General features: G+C 41.7%; 1 protein-coding gene across 1 annotated transcript in view; it reads right to left on the bottom strand.

The window, feature by feature from the left end:
- The window catches only part of LOC130081773 (coiled-coil domain-containing protein 148-like), a 146,185-nt gene that overhangs the window by 34,272 nt on the left and 89,744 nt on the right, over positions 1–22,169 (bottom strand). The window contains exon 7 of the mRNA XM_056246478.1: positions 8,576–8,782. Coding sequence (XP_056102453.1) covers positions 8,576–8,782 — 207 coding nt within the window. The remainder of the gene's footprint in view (positions 1–8,575; positions 8,783–22,169) is intronic.

Below are 22,169 nucleotides of genomic sequence, written 5' to 3'. Positions count from 1 at the left end.
AACGATGGCGCTCCTGGACCACCAGGGTGGACATCGCTAGGCCGATCGCGCAGGCCGCAGCGCTCGTGCTCCGGAGAGCCAAGTCGGTTGCGGTGCGGAGCTCACTCATGAGCGCACGGTCTAGGCTACCCTCGTGCATGTCCATGAGTACTTTGGCCTGATAGACCTGTAGCAACGCCATGGCATGCAAAGAGGAAGCAGCTTGCCAACAAGCTTTGTAAGCTCTGTCCATAAGAACAGACGAGAGCTCACAGGCCTGAGTGGGGAGACGAGGATCCCCACTCCCTGATGTAGCGGCCGCCGGACACAGGTGTGCCGCGACAGACCGCTCTACAGGAGGGATCATCTCGTAACCCTTCACCACTCCTCCGTCAAGGGTAGTGAGGGGGGAGGTGCTCTCTAGGCAGTTTCCGGCAGTGAAAGGTGCCGTCCACGACCTAGTAAGCTCTCCATGCATTTCGGGAAAGAAAGGAACTGGGGCGGAGGGCTGAGAACCAGCGCGGCCCGCCCCGAGAAACCAATCATCCAACCGAGACTGAGCGGGACAACGGTGGAGGGTTCCACTCGAGCCCGACAGCCTCAGCAGCCCGTTTCAGCATAGCTGACAGCTGTGGATCTGGCTCGGGCAACGTTACACTCCCCGAAGGGGATAACGCAGCCGAGTCGTCATCTCCACAGATCATCTCACCCTCCGATGCTGCAATCGACATCCTGTCCTCTGGAGAAACCCTGGATGAAACGTCTGGTCAATCCATTACAGATGGACCAGCGCGCTCAACAGAGCACTCCACCGGCTGCGGTGTAATGGAGGAGTGAGGAGCCCACAGGGAAAGGTTTCCGGGCGAGACCTCCATCACTATCCTCCGATCACCCATCCCACACGGCACCCGGTGGTGGGGCATGGTAATGGGCTTCGCGGACGAAGGCGAGTCTCGATCTCAACACCGAGACAGTCATATTCCCGCAATGGGAACATGAGCCATCCAGAAAAAGCTGCTTCAGCGTGCTGTAAGCCCAAACACGTGATGCAACAATTGTGACCGTCAGAGGGGGACAGGGAACGACCCCATCCAGAAACGCATGGGTGGAATGACATCTTGAAAAAGACGCAAACGCACCCGTGTTGCTCTTTCAGGATTTGAAAACTCACCAGTGCCGGAGCACACAGGGGAATGACCGCGGCAACACTGACAGGGATGGTGCAGCCTGTAGCAGTGAAGCACTCACTCTCTTTGCCCTCAACAACCGGCCGTCAGACAAACAAACACACAAACAGAAATTTGATGCTGTTAAAACAGCAGTTGAGAGCTCAGAGACCACCGCTGCACTTGCGCTGTAAACCACCAGCACCGGGAGAACCTTCCTGAAGAAGCACCGACACACTCGCTCGTTGTAATAAACAACACTCTTCAGAGACATCGACATGAAGACCGATCGGCTCCGAAGCGAAAGACAACTGTTGCGTGCATCCACTTCCGTATTTATACCCGCGGCGCGGGGCGGAGTGTGAGATGCAGATCTCGCACGCCAATGTGCATTGGCTCGTTTTAATAATACTCGAAGATGACAGGCTCCCTAAGCGTGATCCCAATCAGTCGACACGTCGACTACGTCGAACGTGAGCGACTGAAAGGGAACAGTATAAAATAAGCTGTTTTACAGTTTTCACATAATAAATGGTAACTATATTGTATATTTTGTTATCTTGCAGTAAAGTCCTTTTGCAAATAAAGTCTTTATTGCAGCAATTCTGTCTCTGTCTTCGTTTTTTCATTAACCGTACATTCTATAAAGCACTCTGAGATGGGTCTTTTTTTATTGAATTTCTTTTTATTGGATTTGGGCTGATCGCTGATCGATTGCTCCTGTCTGCCTCGCTGCCTGCTGTGTGTTTGTTTGCTTCTAGGTTGTAAGCTCCGCCTGAGCCTCGTATTACTTTGTTTTGAGCCATCATTTACTACCATTTCTAGTTGTTTATACTACTAAATACAGCTTACCCAACATCTCAGATTAACCTTACATCTCTAGCTTCCGTTATTGTTAACACAGCACGCTAGTAACTCGCTAACGTTAGCCTGTTAACGCGCCATCCGTGCGCTCATTTATTTATTTATTTTCTCTTGCGCGCCCGCGCCTTTGAGTTCATAAAAAGCCCAGGTGAGTAAGAATCAGTCAACAAACATGTTAAGTAATGTCTTGTCCTGTTATTGTCACCTGCACTTCATGTCACGTATAACATAGCCTTCCCTGTCGGCAATATAGGATTTATATGTGATAAATGCAAGGAGACAGTCAGGCTGACGGAGAAGATTTCAGAACTAGAGACACGCATCCAAACTTTAATTGAGGATAGTAAGTGTGCTAAGGCTTTAGATACTATTTTGGATGCGCCTAGCATAGTGAACTCTTTACAAGATTCGGTTCCGGCTGAATTATTGCCTGTGCAACAAGGCAAATGGGTGACAGTGAGGGATCGCTCGTCGCAGATCAAAAAAACACTCTTCCGTTCCGATTACCATAACAAATCGATTTGCCCCGCTCAGTGAAACACCCACTGAGAAATCTGTTGATTGTGCCCTGGTAATTGGGGATTCGATCACAGGGAACGTGAAAATAGAGACACCAGCCACCATAGTCACATGTTTGCCAGGAGCCAGAGCGCCTGACATCAAAGCAAATTTAAAAGTGCTGGCTAATGCTAATCGTAAATTCTCTAAGATCATTATTCATGTCGGCACTAATGATGTTCGACTTCGCCAGTCGGAGATCAGCAAAATTAATATTAAAGAGGTGTGTGAACTTGCAAGTACGATGTCAAGCACTGTAATTTGCTCTGGCCCCCTTCCTGTTCGCAGGAGTGATGAGATAGTCGATTGAGTTCACTCAATGGCTGGTTGTCTAAGTGGTGTCCGCAAAATAATATAGAATTCATAGACAATTGGAAAAGTTTTTGGGGCAAACCTGACCTGTTGAAAAGAAATGGTATTCATCCCTCCTGGGATGGTGCTGCTCTTCTTTCTAGTAATTTGGCTCATAATCTTAGAGATAAAACATGACAAATTGGGCACCAGGTCAGGAAGCAGACAGACTGGCTTAACCGACCGTCTGCTAGCGGCCTCGCGTCACCAAGGTCAGATAAATCCCACCACATAGAGCCTCTTTCACCTAGATATCATCATATAGATGTAATAACCTTCCACATGTAATAACCTAGAATACTGTCTAACACTTGATGGCTGCTCTGTCAAGTCTTCGTCGTCGGTTAGGAACCTGGGTGTGCTCTTTGATACCAATCTTTCATTTGAAAGTCACGTATCTAGTATCTGTAAAACTGCATTTTTCCATCTTAAAAACATTTAAATTACGCCATATGCTCTCATTAACAAATGCAGAACAATTAGTTTATGCGTTCATGACATCAAGACTAGATTATTGTAATGCTCTACTGGGTGGTTGCCCTGCACGCTTAATAAACAAACTACAGCTAGTTCAAAACGCAGCAGCTCGAGTTCTTACCAGAACCAGGAAATATGACCATATTAGCCCGGTTCTGTCAACACTGCATTGGCTCCGTATTAAACATCGTATAAATTTTTAAATATTGTTGATTACTTACAAAGCCCTAAATGGTTTAGCTCCGCAGTACTTGAGCGAGCTTTTAAAGCATTATAGTCCTTCACGTCTATTGCGATCTCAAAATTCCGGCCAGTTGATAATACCTAGAATATCAAAATCGACTGCTGGCGGTAGATCCTTTTCCTATTTAGCACCAAAACTTTGGAACAGTCTTCCTACCATTGTCCGGGAAGCAGACACACTCTGTCAGTTCAAATCTAGACTAAAAACACATCTCTTTGACCTAGCATACACATAATACATTATAGACTTCTATAATTCAATGTTAGGCTGCATAGATTAGGTCAGCCGGAACTGGGAAAACTTCCCTTTAATCCAGATGTACTCGTTACATCATAAGAAGAATGGCATCTACGCTAACTTTAGTGTCTTTGTTTATCCCGAGGTTTTCCCGCAGCCTGCCGGATCCAGGCCGTATCCAGATCTGACGAAGGAGCTTCGCCTGGACCCGATGACAATGCAGTGCTGAAGTGTCAACTATCCTCTTCCTATGGAGGATCCCTTTCCCACTCTACAGATAAAGCGTTGTTGAAAATCCGGTTTGCGTACCCCGAAGTGATCAAATAAAACAAAATTCTTTATCTAATGTATAGGCAAGACAAGTAGTTTGTTTAGGCATGGTTTTTAGGGAAATTACAAACCTGCGCACATATATTCAAACGAATATAACTATAGAATCAATTCTTAATGCGCATGTGAACGCCATCAGGTCACAGGTTCGCGTTTAAAGTCTTTTTAGAGAGAACTCCGTCGTCTTAGTGGCCCCTAATTTGATAACAAATGATAACTTTGCTGGAAGAGAATCAATCAAAACTAATTTTAGCTGGAAATAACATTATTCAAAAATCGCTATAAAGCCAAAACAATCTCTGTTACCGTAAATTGTATGTTTATCTCTGTAAAGCTGCTTTGAAACAATCTACATTGTTAAAAGCGCTATATAAATGAAGATGACTTGTCTTAACTTGACTAGAGACTGTGTCTGTTCCCCCGAATTTGGAAATCCAAAAAACGTCCAAACCCATCTAAGGTTAAAAATTTAATTGATGTTCAACAAATAAAAAACAGATATAATACAGATGAGCAAACGATAAAGCTTGGGTTGCTGAATATTCGATCCCTTACTTCAAAAGTGCTCATAGTTAATGATATGATTTCAGATTATGACCTAGATGTGCTGTGTTTGACAGAAACCTGGCTAAAACCAAACGATAACATTACTTTAAATGAGTCAACCCCAAAAGATTACAGTTATAAACATGAGCCTCGTCCGAAAGGCAAAGGGGGAGGTATTGCTGTAATTTATAGTAATATTTTCAAAACCACTAAGAAATCTAGTTTTAAATATACTTCTTTTGAAGTGTCGGTGCTTAATGTAAAAATATATAGTATAAACGATAAATCACGTTTGAGAATTCTGCTGGCTACTGTATACAGGCCACCATAAAGATTTTATCAAAGAATTTGCTGAATTTCTATCAGAATTAGTATTGGCTGCAGATAAAGTACTAATTGTTGGTGATTTGAATATACATGTAGATAATGAAAAAGAAGCATTGTGTTTGGGATTTAAAGACATTGTAAACTCAATTGGAGTTAGACAACACGTGTCAGGACTTACTCATTGTCGTAATCATACTCTAGATCTAATACTATCACATGGAATATGTTGATGCCGTTGAAATACTGCAGCAGAGCGATGACATCTCAGATCATTATCTAGTCTCATGTAAATTACATTTAGCCAAGGCTGCAAAGCCGACTTCGTGTTACAAATATGTTAGACCTATCACTTCTGCCACTAAAGATTGCTTTATTAATAATCTTCCTGATCAGTTTCATCATCTCAGCATCCCGGATAGCTTAGAAGAACTTGATATTGCAACAGAAACTTTTAACTCTCTCCTTTCCAGCACTTTAGACACAGTTGCTCAGTTGCACTTAAAGAAGATTAAAGAAAATGAGACAATGAGCACACCCGGGCCCTTAAGAGAGCAGCCAGAAAAATGGAGCGCAACTGAAAGAAAACTAAACTAGAGGTATTTCGGATTTCATGGAAGGAGAGCTCGATTGCATACAGAAAGGCCTTAAAAGCTGCTAGATCTGCTTATTTTTCAACCCTATTAGAAGAAAATAAACATAATCCTAGGTATTTATTTGAAACAGTGGCTAAACTAACGAAAAAGAAAGCTTCAAGCCCAGAAGTTTCCAAGCAACACAGCAGTAATGACTTTATGAACTTCTTCACTTATAAGATCGATAATATCAGGGACAAAATTATAACTATGCAACCGTCTACTACAGTATCGCATCAGGGAGTGCAGTGCATTGTAGTATCCCTGAGGAAAAATTTGACTAATTTCTAAGCTACTGAAAGAGATGCTTCCAGGTGTCATAGATCCTCTTCTTAATATCATTAATTCGTCTTTGTCTCTAGGATACGTACCAAAAACCTTTAAGCTGGCTATGATTAAACCGCTTGTTAAAAAAACGCAACTTGATCATACAAAATTAGTCAATTACAGGCCGATCTCGAATCTGCCTTTTCTGTCAAATATTTTAGAAAAAGCAGTATCCTCACAACTGTGTTCCTTTCTTGAAAGAAATGATATCTGCAAGGATTTTCAGTCCGGATTTAGACCGTACCATAGTACTGAGACTGCTCTCGTTAGAGTCACAAATGATTTGCTCTTATCATCCGATCGTGGTTCTATCTCTCTATTAGTGTTACTTGATCTTAGTGCTGCATTTGACACCATTGACCACAATATTCTTTTAAATAGACTAGAAAACTATGTTGGCATTAGTGGAATTGCACTAGCATGGTTTAAATCATACTTGTCTGACCGTTATCAGTTTGTAGCAGTAAATTAAGAGATGTCTTATCGATCACAAGTTCAGTATGGCGTACCACAAGGCTCAGTACTAGGACCGCTGCTGTTCACTCTGTACATGCTACCATTAGGAGATATCATTAAGAAACATGGAATTAGTTATGCCGATGATACTCAGCTGTATATTTCTTCAAAACCTAACGAAACTTACCAATTCACAAAATTAACGGAATGCATAGCTGATATAAAAAATTGAATGACTAGTAATTTCCTACTACTAAATTCTGAAAAAACAGAGTTTCTAATTGTTGGACAAAAAACTTCCTCACGTAATAAACTAGAATACTGTCTAACACTTGATGGCTGCTCTGTTAAGTCTTCGTCGTCAGTTAGGAACCTGGGTGTGCTCTTTGATACCACTCTTTCATTTGAAAGTCACGTGTCTAGTATCTGTAAAACCGCATTTTTCCCATCTTAAAAATATATCTAAATTATGCCATATGCTCTCATTGACAAATGCGGAACAATTAGTTCATGCGTCCATGACCTCAAGGCTAGATTATTGTAATGCTCTACTGGGTGGTTTCCCTGCATGCTTAATAAACAAACTACAGCTACAAACATGAACGGCACAGACGCACGATGTACAGCTGTGGTAAACAACACACAAATTGAATTGTGCCGTACATTCATTCATTCACACACAGACATGCGATTCATATTTAAACAGTCTTTTGCGGTTTATAGACACTATTCCATATCGCGATTAGAACAAAGCACTTAAGAATAAATAACTTGCATCAGCTTGATCCGTTACTCCTCGAAATGAAACTACTAGCACTTCTGAGGTAAGTTTTTCCAGGATTATTAGATAGTATTATTCCTCACAGCGTAGCAAGACGACGTAAAGTAAATGATTCTTATTAAACTTGATGTGTTTTATCCAGCTGTTGTGGGGGTTCACACGTTTGCGTGGCTTGCCTCAGATTATTTGCGTTTGAATAGCGCGTGCTCTCAGTGGGCGTGGTCACATTAAAGCTTAATAAGCTATAATGAGCTGAAAAGAAAACAACTGACATCTCTCTCTTTTCATACAGATTACATAAACTGAGAATGTTTGTTTTTTGAATAAATTACGTCATTTAAAAGACGAGAATTCAAGCTTCATGCCTGTGTGCCTGTATTCCTGCTTGACTGAGTATTCGCTGAGTTACAGTTCATTTTCTGACGCATTTCAGAATGAACTTCACTGACAGAGAGAACGCAGAACTCGCATCATGTTTTTTTTTCTTTATTTGGCGAAAAGCACAACACTTTGTTTTTATTTTGAGTATCCACAAAAAAATAGACACTTTACAGGTTCTAATGATGTACAACACTTATATGTAGAGTATTTTGAGTCTCTTTTGCACTGATAAGAAAAAAAGCGAGTTGGTATCGCCGGCGCGACCACCGACCCCAGGGGGTTAAAACAGCTCAAACATGAAACCGGGGGTTAAAATACAAAGTATTCTCACACTAGTCCAAGGCTTCACTGTAGACTTCACTGTACTATTGACTGAAAATTACTCATCAGGTAAAAGCATAGAGTTCTGAGATATAGAGAGGACAAGAGCGAGAAAGAGTCAAAGAGAGAGACAGACTAGTGAAATGTAGACATGTTGGGCTGCTATAATGAGACTGTAAACTATAATCCTGCTCTGTGTGTTCCTAATCCACTAAATGGAATTGCAAAATGATTTCCAAACAGGATTCTTAAACACTCCTCACAGGTCATGAAGACCAAAACCACAGCCACACTAAACTTTGCGCTCCACTGACTTCCATTTACAGGAGACAGGAAACATAAGCTAATGTGAAGATACGCATTCCATTGAGTACGCATTCCATTCCAAAAGACATGTGACTCATCTAAACTTCAAAGACTGACCTCTTGACTGAATTTCAAAGATCACAAACTTCAAAGGTTGAAGGTTTGAAGTGTTGCACAGAAGTGAAGTTAAGTTATAATTTCACATTCTAAATGTATTATTTGTGATGTATTACTTGTTAAAAAATTAAGACCTAGTGCGGCAGTGTCTTAAGATTTAGGTAAATGTAAAAACCTTTTCTCTGAGCAGGAGGCAGATGTTCTGCTGGTGTGAACGCTGGTGCTGAAGTTCTTGCTGCTGTATGCGAGAAATCCTGCAGTCTTCTAACACGCTCAGCCCTCTCAGGAGCAGTTCTGAGCGATCCCGCTGCCAGCCCTGCAGTGCCAGACTCTTCTGTGTCATGCTGAAATGATACCGGTCACTCCAACGCTCATGTGCACTCTGCAATATAACAAACACCCACAGATACAATGACTGTTGCACAAGCATATCCAAGAAACAGTGACATAAGTATTCAGACCCCAGCTTAGTTGACAAAACATTTGGCAGCGATTGCAGCTTTACAGTCTTTTTATGACTTTGATGCAAAAAGCTTCCCTGCTGAAAAATCCAGCTCACACCAGCATGGATTCCATGCTGGTCCAGGGTGGTTTAACTGGTGGACCAGCATATTCGTGCTGGTGAACGGTGGAGCTGGTGAAGCTGGTTCACCAGCATGATCTTGTGGGGTTGAGTGTGAGTAGGCCAGCTGTCTGTATACAAGCCGTGATTTAGAGACAAGCATTGTTTTTGGTTGCATATTTCTATATTTAAAACATTAATGATGCAAAGGAAAAACAATATAAGGTGAAAACATATGATGTATTTTATTATGAGATTATAACTTTGTAATTTCTTTTGCTCCCTCTGCTGAAAGGAGAACAGAACATTTTTATTGTTTCAGTTATGATTACATAATTAATCAACGTCACTGGTAAACTGGTAAAACGTTTCAAAGGATCAAATGAATTGTCTCCTGTTTCAAAAGGTCTGTACACAAATCAGTTAAAACCCATTAAAAGGAGCTTGTGTACATTGAAAAACAAAAACATTTAGAGATATGAAAGACTTTCATACTCATTTTGGGAACTCACATGTCAAACTCCAGCTGTCAGTCACTGATTCCAAAAAGTGCAAATAGTAAAATCCATTGCTGTCATTGCAGTCAGAAGTATGAAATATTGTAGATAATAGTGATAGCATGCACTTTTAACAATTGCTGAAAGAGAATCGTCGACCACTTTGAAGGGATGGAACGGAAAGCAGCATCATGTTTTCATAATTGTAAGAAGTTGGGTGATAGTGGCCTGGATCGTTAAGCCAGAGGTAGCAGAGCAGGGGATGATTCCTATTCTCGCCCCGGCCTCCCTACTCCAGGACGAGACTTGACTTTTCCCGACAGCTCAGGAGAGTCCATGCGAAAATGGCCTGGCTTGCCACAGTAGAGGAAGCATCTCTCTCTAACCCTCGATTGTGTTCGGTCTAGGATATCCGGGTTCCCCCCAGCTGCATAGGCTCCTCTAGGTCACCAGGGGGAAGAGACAATTGAACAGGATTGGCGGCCTCAAGTAAGCTGGTCTCCCGCTCTCGTTCCGGCTGGCGTTCTCTGGGGCGATGGTCGACTCGGATGGCCACATCAATGAGGGACCCCAGATCAGGAGAGGGGTCTCGGAATGCTAACTCGTCCTTAAGCTTGGGGGAGAAAGCATATTCTTCCATGGTACGGCTCCCTACGGTGAGCCCATGTCTTCCCTCATTGGCCGGTTGAGTCTCCCCCTGTCATAGGCTGGAGCCACCCCAGTGACCTTCCATATGTTGTACTGCCCAGTCTCCGCCCAGTTCATATGTGTATTCTCCACGTTACCTCCCTTCGGGCAGAATGTGGCTTCCGCAGCGTCCCTTCCTTCCATGTACAGTGAACGCTTTCCCTGTGAGCCTGTAGGAACAGAAGTGACTTCCCTGGCCTAAGCCCTGTCCCTTCTCAGCCTTAAATTGGGGGGAATCAGGAGGCTTTTGTCTAGGCACTGGAAGGTGGCAGCTTTAGTGGTGTGTTCAATGGTTGATCCCCATTCAGTCGACGTCAACTACGTCTGACGTTCTCGACTGAAAGGGAACGTCCTGGTTGCGTATGCACAGAGGCGGACAGAGTACAGAGCTTTGTTACTTGAGTAAAAGTACAGATACCCCTTGCTAAATTTTACTCAAGTACAAGTAAAAGTACTACAGTCAGATGTCTACTTAAGTAAAAGTACTAAAGTACTTGTTTTTAAAAGTACTTGAGTATCAGGAGTACAAGAGTAAATTTTCTAAATATTGCATTAGTAATCTACTGCCACAGTGCTTACATTTATGCACAGAAACGGCCTACATGGAGTTATGAAAAATTTTAATGTTAATACCTTGGAGAATGTAAAAGGAATTGAAAGTAAAATCAAGTCATTTTCATCTTTTTACCATGTTGCTTTATTTAATTTAATTAAATTTTTGGGGGGTCCCATCTTTAAATGCGGGGACAACACACACACACACACACACACACACCACATGTAAGGGTGGCGCTGCCAATAAAACACCTAAAAGCTGTCACAAAGAACCGGCAAAAGGAATGATTATGAATATGTAAAATATAGCAAGGAGATATTTTAATTGTTTATTAATAAACACTTGTTAATAAACAAGTGTTTTCTTTGTCAGTGTCGGCTAGATGAAGTTGACGATGCTGACTCGCGATATTCAGTAGTGACCGCGCCAGAGAGAAATGCACATTTCATACGGATCACATAAGCAGAGAGCAGTCTGTAGTCTGTTTTCTTTCGTTTTGAATTTTTCTGTTTAAAAGTAGACATATCTGTGAGAGGCATTTCGGTTCATTTATGAGACGAGATCCAGTTCACGTGCCGGCGCCTCCATTTCTTATCTATCGTCTGCTATTTACTTCTTATTTATTAAACCCAGGCAATTGGTTGATGAAACATTGATTAAAATTAAGATACAATTAATGCAAAACGAAATTCAGGTTAAAGAAAGGTTTTGTGTTTTCTGTTTGATGTCTCTGTGAAACTTTTAAAGCATTTTTTATGCCGCTTTCAGAGCGCTCACGTCCGTAACGGAGAACACGTCCATAACATTGTTTTTTCCTCATAAATGCAAACCCGAAAAATAAAATAAAACAAAATTAATATTTTATGTTCTGTGGAGACTGAGCGCCAACCCTTCTTCATTTGCTGGGTAGTAGCCTACTTTGGTTTGCGCAGTGTAATTCACATAATCAGTAAAAATATATTTTGCCTCCTAAAGTTTTTTTTTAAGAAATCAGAAATCCCTCGTGGCTACGCCACTGCCACATTTGAACCTGACTGTGTTAAACACACCACATACTCAAGAACATCAAACCAAATGCTTGGCTTACATAAATGTGTAATATAAAATCTGACCATGGAGTTGACTTTGGCGGAAAGCTGAAAGTGATTGCTGATAGGCTGTCCCAATCAGTGGCGCCTGCACAATCCAATCACGTTTGAGAGGGAAACAACAAATTGAGGGTTTCCGAGATTTTTTTATTTATTTTTTTACTCGGGTACTCACGGTTATGGATAGAAATGTATTGGAGTAAAGAGTACAATATTTGCCTCTCAAATGTACTTGAGTAAAGTCATGAGTACTCCCCAAAAATGATACTCGAGTAAAGTACAGATCCCTCAAAATTGTACTTAAGTACTGTACTCAAGTAAATGTACTCCGTTACTGTCCGGCTCTGCGTATGCAACCCACCGTTCCCTGAAGGAGGGAACGGTGGGAACATATTTGCCACTACCGCTGGACCACTGCTGACTCCGAGTTACGCTCGGCTCCTCAGCGAAAAAGCAACTAGTGCGTGCATCCACTTCCTTATTTATACCCGCTCTGCGAGGGCGGAGTGTGTGATGTCATCACGCATGCCAATTCCATTGGCTCGTTCAATAGTACTCGAAGACGATTGGCTTCCTAGACTCAAAGACGATTGGCTTCGACTACGTCCTCCGCTCCCTCCTTCAAGGAACGGTGGGTTGCATACGCAACCAGGACGTTATGTTTTGCTTTTGGCTCTCAACAAATATATTTTTGATCAGCTTTCTTAAGTTCAAAATCACTCTCATTGGTTGGTGCTTACTGCTTATTCTAATTTAAGAAAAGTTAATATCACCAAAATGTAAAAAAAAAAGTCTAGTATTTTTTTTTTTTCCATATCCACAAGTAGTAAGGAGGTTAAGCCCAAAAAATAGGCCTTTGACTTCAAGTCATGATGCAAAGGTCGCCTTTGGTATGGAAGTACCTTAGGGTCATACAAATAAATGTATCCTAAGACACAAGTGAAATCACACTTTGTATCAGAAATAAACATGTTTTTTCAAAAATGCCAAATGCCGCTAATGCGTAGAAAATACTCTAGAGCCCATATCTTTGCTTCTGTTATCGCTATAATGACAAATTTGGTGTCAAAGTGTACATTTTTGGGGTCAAGGAATTGGTTTCAAGTTTTAAAAAAGAAATTTCCCCATACCATGACAATTGGGTGTAAATATGCACATTTCACATAAAAATTTACTTATTAATTAACTTTACTTATCTTTTCGTTCAAACACTTTAATTTTGTATTTAAGCAGTGCAGCTACTTCTGTACATTACATTTGTCCTAAGTAGCATGAGATTTCGACCAGTCAGGAGTAGCCTATAGCAAATCAGTTCCTGCAACACATCCCATCTGCACCAGGAGCTGTGACAGCTGTTGAAGGTCAGAGGTGACAGGTTAACACTGAGGTTCGTATGACTTTCTCATTAAATAGAAAATGTTTTTTAATGTTAATGTTAGATAACTAATAACTAGCTAGCTAGTTGACTATGGAAAAAAACCTTAGAGGGAAAACCTCTTTTCTCGAGAATACTGAAGCCAAAAATTATCCTTATAATTTGTATTAATTTAAAACGCACTTGCTGCAGCTAGCAGCCCTAGGCGAGGCAGCTCGCGCGCCTATTGGCTGCTGTGCGGCAACTGCTGCAACCTATCGAGGGACTGCTCGTGACGTAAGCACTAATGAGGGCGCTGGCACCCTCAGTCGTCACGTCCCGCGCAAATATAGGCATAAGCTACGCCCATAAGCCATAGGATGCTCCTTGGTTTTCATCGACTGAAGCGAAACCAGATGGTACCACAAGCACGGCAGGGTTACGCAACACTCGTTCCCTCTTCTACAGAGAACCGAGGTTACGTTAGTAACCGAGACGTTCTCTTACGAGAGTACTCTCGTGTTGCGTAAGCTTGCTTACGCTACGGGAACCCAATTTAAAACGCCGTGCGTGCTAAATGTACCACAACACTGGCCCAAGGGCGAGCGCCCTGAGCTCATATGGTATGGGGATATAAAAAGCCGACATTGGGAATGGGCTTAATAAGAATGATATAAGGCAAACGTGGTTACCTTAAATGCATAGAGGGTGCTTAACACTGTATAACAGTCAGGGGAGGCAATAGCCTGCCTAAACTAAAAACTTTGCAGTCCGCGGAAGCGAGTCCGGCAGAACTGAGCGGATAAACTAAACTGACAACAGTCTAGCTTGGAGCGCGGGAACTTCCAGGTTATAGAACCTTATAAATGTAGATGGAGAGGCCCAGACTGCCGCCATACAGATATTGTGAAGGGAAATCCCACTGGACCAGGCCCACGAAGAGGCATGCCTCTAGTGGAATGAGCTCTGACGCCCAGAGGGCAACGAAGGCTCTTAGATGTATAAGCCAGTGAGACAGCGTCCACGATCCACCTGGAAAGGCTATGTTTTGAGGCAGCTAGACCTTTAGATCGGCCACCAAACGAAACAAAGAGCTGTCCTGACCGTCTGAAAGCAGCCGAACATTCCACGTAAATTCCCAAACCGGGCAAAGGAGATTCACGTCAGACTCGCTGTCAGATCCGAAGAGGGCTGACAGGGAGATGACTTGCGCTCTGCAAGGAGTGGCAAGTACTTTGGGGGCATAACCATGTCTTGGTTTGAGGATGACCTTGGAGTCATTTGGCCCAAACTCGAGGCACGACGCGCTAACAGAAAGTGCGTGTAAGTCACCCACCCGCTTGACTGAGGCGATAGCCACCAGAAAGGTGGTTTTCAATGAGAGATACTTAAGGTCCACAGACTGTAGAGGTTCAAAAGGGGCACCCTTCATGGCCTCCAGGACCAAGGAAAGGTCCCATATGGGAACCGAGGGGGGACGAGGAGGGTTCATCCTTCTAGCTCCACTGAGGAAGCGGACTACAAGGTCGTTCCTACCCAGTGACTGGCCATGCGAATGTTTGACAAATGCAGCAATAGCCGCCACATATACCTTGAGCGTGGATGGGGATCTACCCTTATCCAAAAGCTCCTGTAGGAAGGAGAGAACCTCCGACACCCCACAATCTTGCTGAGCACCAACCTGAGTACACTGACCACTTGGAAGCATAAAGCCGTCTAGTAGAGGGCGCTCTAGCTTGCGTAATCGTGTTTAACACTCCGTCGGGGAGACTGACGGGTACCCGTTGATGGCTCACACATGCAGAGCCCAAAGCTCGGGTCGTGGGTGCCAAATCGTACCCCCGGCCTGTGAGAGGAGATCTCTCCTCAACGGGACAGGCCATGGAGCCAAGCTCTGAAGCTGCATCAGCTCCGGAAACCAAACTTGGTTCGGCCAGAACGGAGCTACTAGAAGCACAGAGGAACCGTTCTCCCTGATAAGCTTGATTACCTGTGGTAACAGCGTGATCGGCGGGAAAGCATAGAGAGGGCGGCTGGGCCAGTGATGGGCCTTGTTCTTTGTGAAGCATATGGGAGACTGAGCGTTGTCTTGAGACGCAAAGAGGTCGACTTCCGCTGTGCCCACAACAGCTGAACTGTCTGAGGGTGGAGGGACCATTCCCCTGGGGGAACGTTGTCCCTGGACAGCCTGTCTGGACCCACATTCAGATGGCCTGGCACATGCGCCACTCTCAGTGAGAGTAGGTTGCGCTGAACCCATAAAAGGAGGCGTTCTGCCAGTGCATGAAGGTTCCGTGATTTCAGACCGCCCTGGCGATTTATGTAGGAAACCACCGACATGTTGTCCATGCGGACAAGGACATGGTGGCCCTTTAGAAGGGGAAGGAAGAACCGCAAGGCGTTCTTGACCGCCTTCATCTCCAGACAGTTTATGTGCAAGCTCTTTTCTTGGCTTGACCACAGGCCAAAAGTCGGTCTGCCCTCGTAGAGGGCGCCCCAGCCCGAATTGGAGGCGTCTGTCAAAACCACTTTCAGTTTCGAGATTACCCCAAGGTTTACACCTGTCTGATACCAGTCGACCGCCTTCCAGGGCTTCAGAGCTGTGACACAGTTCTGAGTTACCTTGGGACGTAAACGACCGGATGCCCATGCTCTACGCGGGACCCGCGTCTTCAGCCAGTGCTGTAAAGGGCGCATCGAAGCAGACCTAAACGAAGAAATGATTAAGTTGTGAATGGACTGTGTGTTTGGCATGCGTTTTTTAATAAAAAAATTGCATACTTCACCTCCAATTGTCATGGTAAGGACAACATTATTGTTTTTTAGTCAATTTATTTGACTCCTTGACCACAAAAATGTACACGTTGATACCAAATTTGTCATTATAGCTATAACAGAAGCAAAGATATGGGCCTCTCAAGTATTGTCGGCGGCCATTTTTAAAAAATGTGCGTATATAAGATACAAAATGTGATCTCACTTGTGTCTTAGGATAAATTTATTTCTATGGGCCTAAGGTACTTCCATACCAAAGGGGACCTTTGCATCATGACTTGAAGTCAAAAGTCACTTAACCTCCCTACTAAAGTAAAGCTGATGCTGTTTCTGATCAAAAGAGATCCCGAAGTTGGAACGGCTAATAATTAGGATAGCGGGAGACACGAACAACAGGTTAGATCAGTCAGAATCAGAAATCATTGTAAAGGAAAAGGCAACAACGTCGTCGGTGAGTGAATTTCACTGATAAGCTGAATGATGTTTGGTCTCACGTAGCTATATACGTGAAAGAATAATATACTTGGCTGAAGTTAGGGCCGTGCAGAAACTTGTGAACGATGCTCTTACAGTTGTGCCGTCACCATTTAGTGACATCATTGTATGTTCTGGGAAAAGTTAAGTTGTATGGTCAGTGTCGGTCACAGCGCCTTTTAATTGCTGTTTTTGATCCAGCAATTATTCATTTACAAATGAAGCACTGGTTCCATCATAAATTAATAACTACACAGGAACAAATGAGTAACACAAAGTTAACACTCTAGTAACTACTATTAACTAACAAGAAACTCAGATTAACGAATTAGTAAGTATAGTGCTAGTTGAATTTGAAAGTTCACTATTTGCTAATCAATAACTTAAAAAAAAAATTATACCTCCAAGTGTCACGGGTGTGGTGCAGGCTGAAGAAGAGGCAGAGTCAAAAGGCTCCAATACAAACATTTACTCATAATCCAAACAGGTACAGACAGGTAGACAGGCAGAAAGTTACTACTCACACACGATACAATGTAACATTAACAAAGTAGAACTGACAAGGACTAACTGAACAGAAGGGAACTAAATACAGACATAAATCATCAATGATGAGGTGAGCACAGGTGACAAGGATGATCATGATGACAGGCAGGTGTGGGTAAATGAGGAAGTGAGTGCAGGTGTGAAGACAAGAGGGATTCTGGGAAGTGGAGTGCAGACAAAGACTCCACTCCAAGAGTGGTACAGACGATGACTGAGACACCAAGAGGACTACTATATCCAGGTTCATAATTAACATGAATAATGAATAATGTATAATTAATTTTAAAGTGAAGGAAATAGTTACCCACTAGTAATGACTTAAATATTAACCCTCTGGGGTTGGCTATCGCCCCGGCGCGACGAGCTAAAATGTTTTCACATAGCAGAAAAATAGACTTTAAATATTCCATCATTTCTAGTCATACAGACTTAAGAAATATGAAAAAATAAACTGTTAAATGTCTATTTTGTTATGTGTCCACTTACAATCGAAATAAAACATTGTGCTTTTGTAAAATAAAGAAAATAAACAGGGTTTGATTTGGTTTGATTTGATTTGATTTATTAGACAAATTAGTAGTGAAAAATACACTCATTTGTCAAGGATAACACAATAAAGTTAAAAAAAATTTATTTCCATTGTGGTCCTTGATGTAAAGCACAACTTCACTCCTAGAGACAGATTATCATGGCACTGCATACTGGTATATTTACAACACTACAATAAAAATACACATTACCAAACTATACATCATACTTAGACATCATACATCATAATTAGACATCCACCAAACATTAATACAAATAAGTCACTAATACAACTTATCCAATAACCAACTTCTGACTTTCGTGCTAAAACCAACCGTATTTGACATACTCTTTATATCTAGAGGCAGCTTATTCCATTCCTGGGCCCCTGAGTATTCAAAAGACCTTCGACCATACATTGTTCTAAAGCGACATAATGTAATGTCCATTAAACTCTGCCTAGTATTATAACAGTGTGACGCGCCGTGGTGAGGAGCAGAAAGTTTGTTCAGAGTTTGGGTACGGTACGTCTCAGGTGCTGCGGTCATCACTCCGCCCAAGTAGCAGTGCTTCGCCTTCAGAGAATATAGTTCCCAGTATTTATCCGGTTAAAATATGTTTGTGTCTCATGTGACTTTGTTTTTTGTACACTCTGTGACTATACAAATCACAACATGTAAATAGGAAAATGTTTGCGTTATTTTGTCACTTATTTGGATTAGTATGCTAGCTGCAACCATTTACATCCAGTCTTTGTGCTAAGCTAGGCTAGCGGTGGGTGCGTCAAACAGACTTATAGCACGCACGGAGATGAAAAAGGTATGTATGGACTTATCTAACTCTGGGGGATAAGGTGAATAGGCTAAAGTCCCAAAAAGTCGGAGTGTTCCTTTAAAACCGAGAATACAATGCCAGATACACCTGCCGCCATACTTCCGGAAGTGGTGTGGAAGTATGGCGGCATACTTATGTGGAAGTATGAAAGGGTGTGCTTTCCGTCTCCGTGAACTTTTCTTCTGGAGCACGTCTCTAAACTTGAACAAAACTCAGCGAATACTATTCACCCAGGCATGAGCAATATATCTTTATAATCATTTAAGTGTGTACTTTTAAATTATCTAATTCAAAACTAAAATAAATATTCTCTGTTTATGTAATCTATATAAAAAGAGAGAGATGTCAGCCGTTCTAATTATTGTTCTCGCAGCTCATTATTCTGCTAATCTGACACGCCCACGGAGAGCGCTATTCAAACGCAAATGATCTGAAGCAACACATTCAGAAGTGTCAACGCCCACATAAACTCGGTAAAACACATCAAGTATAATCAGATTAATGTACTATGTCGTCTTGCGAGGCTGTGAGTAATAATCCTGGGACATTTACCTCAGAACAACTGCTGCTTTATCCAAAGCATCCAGCTGAGAATTGTGTAAGATTTTTATTCTTGTGCTTTGTTCTATTCGCGATATAGAATAGAGTCTGTAAACGCAAAAATACTTTTTAAATTTGAATCACGTTTCTGTGTGTTGTAGAGTTACAAATTTATTAAAATGTTTAATTTAGATTCCATTACAATAGTATTTTATATTGAGAAAGTTCATAAATGATGAGATCAGGAAATCTCTGCAAACGGTAGGGGTTCCCAGCGGGATATTCATGACTGTCCTGATCTCTCTGTCACCTTTTGTCTTGGGGTTCCTGTCTCAGTGCGGGAAGTCCTGCCCTGTCCTGTTCTCGTGTCTAAGCTCATTTACATGCTTTGTTTCAGAGTTTCTCCCCCCTCAATGTAAATCCCTCCCCCTAAAAAATTTATAAAATTGCAATGTAAAGTCAGACTTGGATGGAAAGACTACAGCAACGCAACAGCTCGTGTTCTCAATAAAAGAATCCGACTTAAGATACAACCAAGTCTCCTGGTCTTCGCTTCTGAGTTCCTAAACTTTAGAAGAAAAAAGTTCACAACAGATGGTGCCGTGACCCGGATAGAAGCAACTCACTTGATTGCAGACGGAATCTTGAAAACCTCAAGCTCAACAAAGATCTCAACAAAGAATTAGCTTTTCTGACTGAGTTCCAGACGGAATCTTTCTGTACAACTAACGATTTGGTGAGTTTTCTCTCTATTCAAAGAACCGCTGAAGACCAGTACAAATTTGTTATTCCTCTGCGCCGCCACAGAAAGGTTAACAGACAGCTGTAGAGTTTGGTTAACTGGTGTTATCCTCTAAAATTTTCTTTTAGAGATGAAAGTTTATCCTCTGTTGTCAGACAAGGAAGATTAGCATTACGTGTTAATATTTGGTGATCCTCTGTTCACAGAGAAGGTTAGCATTACGTGCTAATATTTTGTTTTATCCTCTGCTTTACCAGGGAAGGTGATATATCCTCTGTTTCAGGCAGGGAAGATTAGCATAAAGTGCTAGTAATTTGTGTTATCCTTTGCTCTGCCAAGGAAGGTTAACAATAGTTGATCTGTGTTAACAAGTGTACCCTCTGTTGATCAGAGAAGTTTTAGTGTTTTTGATTGTGTGATAACAAAGAAACATCACAAAATGGTTAGAAGGAATGCTAGGCTGGTTCCAACAACTGAAAAAGATGGACTTGCTACCCCTTTGTGGTCAGATAGTGAATTTAAAACACTGTTAGGATAACAAATAAACCTAATAGTCACTGAAAAAGTTAGACAAGAACTAACACAGAAATATGAGATTCATCCAGACAAGACTTCCCAGACAGCAGACGACTCCGAGCCGGAGCCGTCTATAAACCGGCAAATCCGCGTTACAGTCACGTCCGTTTCACCGCTGTAATACGGATCCAGCCCGGGCCCTAGTTTTAGTGCGCGGGAACAACAGTCGCGAAACAGATTCGGGCCGCATCCGTGATACGAGCGCGCGATTTTTCTTTCTGCAGCAGAACGAAGGAGGCAGCCAGATCGGTACCTCGGTATCCTATTCCTAACGTTACCTCAAAAACTTCAAGGTAAGTCCCATAGTGTGCTCAAACTGCTATTAATGAATTAATTTCTTGATTATGTTTTGTATTCGTTAACTTAAAATGTTTTTTTTTGCTCCTTTGATCGGTTTTGAATAGTATTAGCAGCTAGCTGACTCTAATGTTATCAAAGGGAGAGCATGCTAATACGAAGATGGTCCAGAAGACTGTAATTAACGAATATAATTGACGAATTTAACTGCTTCTATTTATTATTATGAACTATTATAAATATCAGTTTTTTTTAAATGTGCTGCGTGGTTATGTCAGTGATAGCTTGCGTTACGTTATCGTCAACCCTTAAACTAATTTAGCTAACTTAAATAAAAGGTCTCCCGCAGACCCTCATTTTAAAAGAGATTTTATATTAAGGTTACCTGCCAAAAGTTTGAAAACGTTTTTGAAATAAGTATAGTCTGCTCTCCAAGACTGCCTTTGATTACAAACTGCAGTGACTGCAGTCCATCATTTTTTTTCCGTAGCAATTTTTTTGTGTTCAAAATGTACAAAATTTGCATAATGAGCGAATATATCATGAATCCATTTTCCAAATCGTGTTTTTGTCATACCCTGAATCTCTATGTTACACCTGTAATAAGTGTTTATGTTGGGACTTTTTTTAGACTGGTTCGTGTCTAAGGACCTGTGTGTCTAGTCATAGAGAGAAGTAGCTCCGGCTACAATGTTCTTCCGCAAAATGTTTTTATTAACCACTAGAGGACTGCAGCTTTAATCAAAAATAGATATTTTTGGCACCTTAGTTGTATGTGCAACTCTGCCTAAGCTTTTTTGCAGGGGACAGTGTTTTTTGTCTCCACATTATACTACACGTTTTTTTATTTATTTATTATTATTTAGCAAACAATACAATACAGATAAATGCATAAAGAAAGCAACTACAGCAGAAAATAAATATAGACAAATATAGATGTGGGGAAAAAAAACAATAAACAGACCAATAAACTTGTTGATGACAAACAAGAAAAGAGTGCATAATACAAAAGAAAACAATTGAGAAAAATCAAATAAAAAAAAATCAAATAAACAGCATAAGACAGAAGGGAATATGGATCTCTACTACACACACACACACACACATATATATATATATATATATATATATATATATATATATATATATATATATATATATATATATTTATATACACATATATACATAGATACAGACACATTGTGTATCTCCCCATCCAGAATGTATACTACACGTTTTAAAGACAATAACAGTTGAATTACTTTTCTGCCACAATAACTCTTTTTAGAAACAATGAAAAGAAGGGAACCACCTTTAACAAGCTCTGGAGTCAGACGGAGGGCTCGTATTTCCCTTGAGAAACGACTTCATGACATTGCAGAAGACTGTCTATTAGAATCAGAACCAACTCAAACTCACACAGATTCCATCACAAATAATACACAAAGCAGTAATGACTCTAGACTCCCTCAGACAGATGACCATTTAGAATCTGTTTGCACAGATGACATTGGAGAAGTGACAGAGAGACAACACGTTTCAGAGCCTGACTCTGAATCAGAATCTGAGTTTGCAGATGAGCCAGTCAGCCTTGTTGAAAGTTTAGCCAATTGGTCTGTACAGTTTGGTGTTTCTTTAGTAGCCCTCACAGCCCTCCTTAGTTTGTTGAGATTGTACCACCCAGAACTGCCCAAGGATGCTCGAACCATCCTT

The sequence above is a fragment of the Rhinichthys klamathensis genome, unplaced genomic scaffold, assembly GCF_029890125.1.
Source record: "Rhinichthys klamathensis goyatoka isolate OS25496 unplaced genomic scaffold, OSU_Roscu_1.1 h1tg000040l_1, whole genome shotgun sequence".
In the NCBI taxonomy this organism is placed as follows: domain Eukaryota; kingdom Metazoa; phylum Chordata; class Actinopteri; order Cypriniformes; family Leuciscidae; genus Rhinichthys; species Rhinichthys klamathensis.
Note: the sequence above shows the minus strand (reverse complement) of the source record. Positions and strands in the feature narration are given on the sequence as shown.